Genomic DNA, 7,500 nt, shown 5'->3' with positions numbered 1-7,500 from the left:
CTGTGAGCTGTGTGAATGACTATTACATGATTTCTGCAACGTTTTTTGAATATGTCCGTGATATTTTGACACTTGATACACTAGACAGAATAGAATCAGATCATCTCCCTCTTTTGTTGTGCTTTGACAGACAGACAAATTGCACGCCTACCAGACACCCATTCAATGTAAACGAGTCGCAGTTCATTGAGAAATATAGATGGAATATGTCATATGCGGTAAACTTTACTAACTCAATGAGATCAAGAAAAGTAAAAGAAGAAATAGACATGGCATCAGACTTGATTAATATATATGTCAATATAGCATTGGATAAGTTTAATCAAATTGTTAAAGACCAGGCAACGTGCATGAAGAAAAGGGTTCCTGTTACAAAAGAGGTACGCAAAGAATGGTTTGATCAAGAATGCAGAGTAACTAGACGTAATGTGCGTAGACTTCTTAGAAAATTTAAACATACATCAGATAAAGATGATAGAGTAACATTTTGCATTGCAAGAAGAGAATATAAAAATATGATTGTAAGGAAACAGAAGAATATAATGAATTAATTCTAAAGGAACTGTTAGGTTCAATTAAATGTCAGAAGCTATTTTGGGAAACAGTAAGTAAAGTTGCACGCAAAAAAATCTCAACCACAAAATAGTATATCTATTGATCAGTGGTTTGATCACTTTAAAAATGTCCTTGAAAAGGAAGCAGAGGAGTCCAGTGAAGATGATATTTTAGATGAAGGTGTCGTAGATGAAGCAGATGAAGGAATAAACAGACCAATATCAAGAGAAGAAGTATTGTTAGCAGTAAGAAAATTGAAGACTGGGAAATCAGCTGAACCTGACGAATTAATTGGTGAGTTTTTCAAAAATGCGGGGGATTCTACAATAACGGTTTTAGTTAGACTATTTAATCATTTATTTGATAATGGCATATATCCACAAAGTTGGTCTGAATCGATTATTGTACCATTGTTCAATAAAGGTAAAGTCAATAACACGAACAATTACAGAGGAATATCATTATGTAACATAAGCAGCAAATTGTATAGTTCTGTTATTAATTACAGATTACAGGAATGGGTTAATTTGAATAATATAACAGGTGAACATCAAGCTGGTTTTAAGAAAGATTAGTGTACTATTGATTACATGTTTACCTTATTAGCTGCTGTTCAAAAACAATTTGCCAATAATCAAAAATTGTATGTTGCATTTGTTGATTTTGAAAAAGCTTTTGATTCGATTTCTAAGAAGTTACTATGGCCGGTTTTGTTAAAAAATGGAATTAGAGGTAAACTGTATAGATGTGTTAAAAGTATGTATAGAGAAGTTAAAGCTAGGATAAGAAGTGGGGCGAAATTATCAGATTTTGTGAATTGTACAAGAGGCGTGAAACAAGGTGATGTGTGCAGTCCTGTTCTATTTTCGTTGTTTGTGAATGAGATTGCCTTTGAAATTGTTGAAAATGGATGACATGGAGTGACTTTTGATTTGATAGAGTTGTTTATGCTGCTATTTACTGATGATATGATCTTGATATCAATATCAGTTGTAAGTTTGCAAAGACAGCTGAATAGTTTATGTGAAGCCGCAATGAAATTGGACTGAAAAGTAAACATGGAAAAAACAAATATAATTGTGTTTCGTAGGGGTGGTTATCTAGGTAGACGTGAACAATGGTCATATGGAAATGAAACTGTAAGAGTAGTAAATGTGTATAAATATCTTGGGATCTTTTTTCAGCCAGACTCAGTTTTACTTATGTTTGTCAAGATTTAGTAAACAGGGCAAAGAGAGCTGTTCTAGTTATACTTCATGTTATATACAGATCAGATTGTAGCTCATACACAGTATTTGCTAAGTTGTTTGATTCTCGGGTACAGCCTGTTTTACAGTTCGGTGCAGAAATTTGGGCTTTTGAGAATGATGTTGAAATTGAAAGATTACACATGTTTGCCATGAAACGCTTCTTAAATGTTGATAGGCGAACACCCAACGATTTAATTTATGGTGAATTTGGTAGATAACCTAACCAAAATATATAAACTCATATGTAAAGTGTATTAGATACTGGCTAAAGATGACTAGAATGAATAATTATAGATTACAATACAAGGCTTACATGATGCTGTATAACTTAGACAGTAACGGAAAAAAGACTTGGGTTACAGATATTCGAAAATGTTTGTGCTCCTATGAATTTTCTTATGTCTGGGATAACCAGGGTGTTGAAAACGTTTCATGGTTCATAAAATATTTCAAACAAAGAATTGTTGATTGTAGATGGCAGGGCTGGCATAACCACATTCAGAGTAGTGACAGATTTGCTGAATATAAGATGTTTAACTCTCTCCATACGAACGGCGAAAGAGACGACGTTAACAACGTTTCACCCCAATTACCATCATCAAAATATTGCAAGCGGAAGGCCCTTATACTGAAGAGGTGAATGTTGACAAAGAATACCACAATTCTGACGACGGAAGCTAAAGGTTGGGTCATTCATACACCCACTGGACATCCGAGGGGTCTGTGTAGAGGAGAAGAGAGGACTGGCCGTACTGAGTGAGTTAAGCTGACAAATAATTTGGAGCCATACATTGAAATGAAAATGAATAGATATGTGAGATGTGATTTGACCAAAGTTAGACTTGGTATATCAGATATTGCCTACCATCGTTCAAGATACAGTGAAAGTAGAGCTGAGAGTGTTGTGTCGTTTATGCCACCAATCAGAAGAAGATGAAATTCACTTTATGTTTTGTTGTCCTTGTTTACTTGACTTAAGGTTGAAACATATCCAGCCCAAGTTTTATAATAACCCATGCCGCTTTAGATTCAATTTGATTACGTCATCCAGAAATGAAACTGTATTGTGCAATGTGGCGTTATACATTTACAATGCCTTAAAGCGATTGCGTATTGCTATAACTTAGATCATAATATCAATATAGATTGTCAGATACAATAGGCATTTGAAGTGTGAATGTTAAGCAATGTGTTTTTGAAAAGTGTGTGTGTGATTGATATAATTGTGACTTACCCCTTCAGTAAGGGGCTTAGGCCTAAACCTGAATAAACAATTTCGTTTTCGTTTTTTTCGTTTTTCTCTCTCTCTCTCTCTCTCTCGCTTTAATGCTAAACGGACAATAAAATATGTCGGTCAGTCAGTCAGTCAGTCTCTCTCTCTCTCTCTTTTCATTTCTTTATCTGTCTCATTTGTCTCTCTCCTTCCTCTCCCCCGCCCCCACCCCTCTCTCTCTCTCCTCTCTTCCTTCTATCTATGTCTGTCTGCCTCTCTCTCTCTCTCCTTCTGACTCTGTCTGTCTATCTCTCTGTCTCTGTCTCTCTCTCTCTGTCTCTGTCTCTCTCTTCCTGTGTCACTGCCTTACCAGAGGAGGACCACTGGCCACCACCTGTGCCTCTTGGCCCAGTTCGTTGGTGAGGGTCACTGCTGGAGGCTGAGGTTCAGTCTGCGGGGATTCCCGGGCGCTGTGGATCCCAGGTTCCTTCTTGTTGTTGTTGCTGCTGCTGCTTTCTGTCACTGCTGGAATATCGCCCTCGCTCGTGCTCTCAACTGTTCCCTCTGTGACGACTGGTGTAGATAAAAAAATGAATGAATGAGTGGATGAATAAATGAATGAATGGATGGATGGATTGGTGAATGAACGAATGGATGAATGAATGGATGGATGGATAGATGAATAAATGAATGAATGAATGAATGAATGAATGAATCAATCAATTAATGAATAAATAGATAATACACCTTGAAGGTGCTGGGAAACGACTGTAGCAAAGAGACTGAGGTGGATACACGGAACACCTTACTAACCATTCTATTATATATATATATATATATTTTGTTGTTGTTGTTGTTGTTGTTGGTATCATTATCATTATCGTTGTTGTTCTTGTTGTTGTTGTAGTTGTACGCTATGAAGTTTCGCACTCTATAGAAATATTTGATAATGATGACACACTCACCAAGAACAACAATCGACGTGTCTTATACTGGCAATGACAGGACTAAAAATAAATAAATAAATAAATAAATAAATAAATAAGAAAAAAAACACCCAACAAACTATAAGTAAATAAATATAAAAAAATCACTCACAACATGTGAGCAGGACACAAGACACTGAGCACCAACCAACAGGATGACGTCATACCTGTTGCCGTCACCGATGGTGCAGGATTGGGGAACACGGGGGCGGAAGTGACGTCATCGCTCTCGTGGCTATTCGTTTCGGCTTCTGCAACGTTATGATGATTGATTGATATCCCAGTAACAGCTCCTTGCGCCCCCCCTCTCCCCCCCCTCCCGTACCCCCCACCATTGGCCCCCCTCCTCGCTCCTCCCCCCACACACCCCCACCCCCGACTTGGAGCCACTCAACACACCATTTTGTACGAAAAGATTATAACTTACAAATACTCAAAGGCATATGTCGGTCTGTCAACGGACATGTATGTGTAAGTGCGTGCGTTCATGTATGTATGTATGACTGCGTGTGCATGTATATGTGTTTCAGTGTGTGTGTGTGTGTGTGTGTGTGTGTGTGTGTGTGTGTGTGCGTGCGCGTGTGTGTGTGCATGCAGGTATGTATGTATGGATGGATGGAAAGATGTTTCTTTGTATGGATGTATGTATGTGTGCACGTGCGGGTGTATGCGTGTATGTATGTGTCTGAATTTGTGTGTGCGCGCTTTTGTGTGTGCGTGCGTGTGTGTGTGTTTGTGTGTGTGTGTGTGTGTGTGTGTGTGTGTGTGTGTGTGTGTGTGTGTGTGCCTTCGTGCTTCTGTGTGTGTGTGTGTGTGTGTGTGTTTGCGTGTACATGTGTGCGTGTGTGTGTGTATGTGTGTGTGTGTGTGTGTGTGCGCGCGTATGTGTGTGCTTGTGAGTATGTGTGTTTTGTACGTGCGCGCCTCTGTGCGTGTACGTGTGTATGTGTGTGTGTGTGTGTGTGTGTGTGTGTGTGTCCACTCACTGTGCAGCTGCATGCAGGTGTGGCCGAGGATCATGAGGAGGGAGCGGGTCATCTGACGGCCCATGAGGCCTGCAGGATCCTCGCCGAAGGTGGCCCCCACCTGTTGCATCACGCAGGGTCCCACGCTGTTGCTGGCCCTGAAGGTTTGGTGGGGGGTGGGGGCGTGGGAGACGATGCGATTCAGTACACCAGTGCATAACAGAATATTATGCAATGCGGTAAAAGAAAAATGCATTGCAATAATACAATACAATACAATACAATACAATAAACTGCAACGACACATTGCAGTACAGTGCAGATACTTATAAATCACCTCTCCTTGGTCAGAGACCAAGCTCTCAGCGCTCGGCAAAGATGGCAGATCAGGAGCCGGACCCCAGAGATTTACAAACACGGAGTCATTTGCACAACAGGCTGCCTACCTGAGAGGAGCAGACTGACAGCTGCCTTTGGGTGCTCATCATTCGTTTCCTGTGTCATTCAACCAGGTTTCAGTCACGCACACATATACATTCATACAGATATGCAATATTCTACGTGCATGACCGTTTCGTTTATGTACCCCGCTGCCATGTAGGCAGCCCTACTCCGTTTTCGGGGGGTGGGGGTGGGGGTGTATGCTGGGTATGTTCTTGTTTCCATAACCCACCGAACGCCGACAAGGATTACAGGATCTTTAACGTGCGTGTTTGATCTTCTGCTTGCGTATACACACGAAGGGGGTTCAGGCATGAGTAGGTCTACACATTATTATGTTGACCTGGGAGATCGGAAAAAAACCTCCACCCTTCACCCATCAGGCGCCGTGAGCGAGACTCGAACCGGGTACCCTCAGACTGGAAGTCCAACGCTTTAACCACTCGGCTACTGTGCCCGTCGTTTTCTGACACGTTTCCTAGTGGTAGGGACGAGGGACAGACACCAGGCGCCGTTAGCGAGACTCGAGCCTGGGACTCTCAGTTTGAAAGTCCAACGCTTTCACCACTCGGCTATTGCGCCCGTATCCTTCACACTTCTCTCCCTCTCTCCTCTCCCCCTACCCCCTCCAGTGTACAGTGCCTGTAGAAAGGTGAGTGGGGTCCGTCCCCCTCCCCTTACACTCTAATCCTCCCTCCCCTTCCCCTCTAGTGAACAGTACCTGCAGACAGGTGCAAACTGGATGCCACCTCTTGTATGTCTCCACTCCTCTCCAGCCCCCCCACCCCGCCCCCACACCGTTTAGTTACAGGACCTGTAGACAAAAGAGTGGGGTCCCTACCCTTACATCCTTCCCCTCTCTTCCTCCCCCTACCCACTAACCTCCTCTACTGTACAGTACCTGTAGACAGGTGAGTGAGGTCCCTCCTCCTAACTCTTCTCCCCCACTAACCCCCTCTACTGTACAGTACCTGTAGACAGGTGAGTGAGGTCCCTCCTCCTAACTCTTCTCCCCCCCCCCACTAACCCCCTCTACTGTACAGTACCTGTAGACAGGTGAGTGAGGTCCCTCCTCCTAACTCTTCTCCCCCACTAACCCCCTCTACTGTACAGTACCTGTAGACAGGTAAGTGAGGTCCCTCCTCCTAACTCTTCTCCCCCCCCCACTAACCCCCTCTACTGTACAGTACCTGTAGACAGGTGAGTGAGGTCCCTCCTCCTCCCCCACTAACCCCCTCTACTGTACAGTACCTGTAGACAGGTAAGTGAGGTCCCTCCTCCTAACTCTTCTCCCCCCCCCACTAACCCCCTCTACTGTACAGTACCTGTAGACAGGTGAGTGAGGTCCCTCCTCCTAACTCTTCTCCCCCCCACTAACCCCCTCTACTGTACAGTACCTGTAGACAGGTGAGTGAGGTCCCTCCTCCTAACTCTTCTCCACCACCACTAACCCCCTCTACTGTACAGCACCTGTAGACAGGTGAGTGAGGCCCCTCCCTAACTCTTCTCCACTCCCTCCCCCCACTAAACCCCTCTACTGTACAGCACCTGTAGACAGGTGAGTGAGGCCCCCCTCCCTCTCCACTCATATCCTCTCCCCTTACCAGTGCCTACAGACAAGTGTGGGCTGGCTGGTGCCCTACTCTACACTCTTCTCCACTCCTCCTCCCCCTCACCCCCTCTGGTGTACAGCGTGTATAAAGATGAGTGAGGTCCCTCCCCCAACACTCTTACCTACTCCGCCCCCACCCCTCTGGTATACAGTACCTGTGAACACCCTTCTCCATCCCCCACCCCACCCCCTACCTCTGCTGAACAGTACCTGCAGATAGGTGCGAGCCGGGAAGGATCCCTGGACATCACCACGTCCTGCAGGTTCACCTCGACGCCCGAGGACCTCAGGCAGTCGTCCACGATGCCCTTCACCATCTCCTTGATCTCCCACTCTGCGGGGACCTGGGCGCCCGCTGCACGGGAGGGGGCAGTGAGGTGTGGTGGTGTTGGTGATGGTGATAGCACTTTGACTGAGGATATGGGATGATGATGATGGTGATGGTGATGTTGTTGTTGGTGGTGGTAGTAGTGGTGGT

General features: G+C 44.1%; 1 protein-coding gene across 1 annotated transcript in view; it reads right to left on the bottom strand.

Annotated features, from left to right (window-relative positions):
• LOC143297660 (uncharacterized) overlaps positions 1–7,500 on the bottom strand; it is a 77,317-nt gene that overhangs the window by 11,844 nt on the left and 57,973 nt on the right. Inside the window, exons 15-18 of the mRNA XM_076610079.1 lie at positions 7,233–7,377; positions 4,991–5,127; positions 4,172–4,255; positions 3,389–3,591 (exon numbers count right to left, since the gene is read on the bottom strand). Of these exons, the coding sequence (XP_076466194.1) occupies positions 3,389–3,591; positions 4,172–4,255; positions 4,991–5,127; positions 7,233–7,377 (569 nt within the window). The remainder of the gene's footprint in view (positions 1–3,388; positions 3,592–4,171; positions 4,256–4,990; positions 5,128–7,232; positions 7,378–7,500) is intronic.

Source organism: Babylonia areolata, chromosome 23, assembly GCF_041734735.1.
Source record: "Babylonia areolata isolate BAREFJ2019XMU chromosome 23, ASM4173473v1, whole genome shotgun sequence".
NCBI lineage: Eukaryota > Metazoa > Mollusca > Gastropoda > Neogastropoda > Buccinidae > Babylonia > Babylonia areolata.
This window is presented reverse-complemented; position numbering and strand designations above follow the sequence as displayed.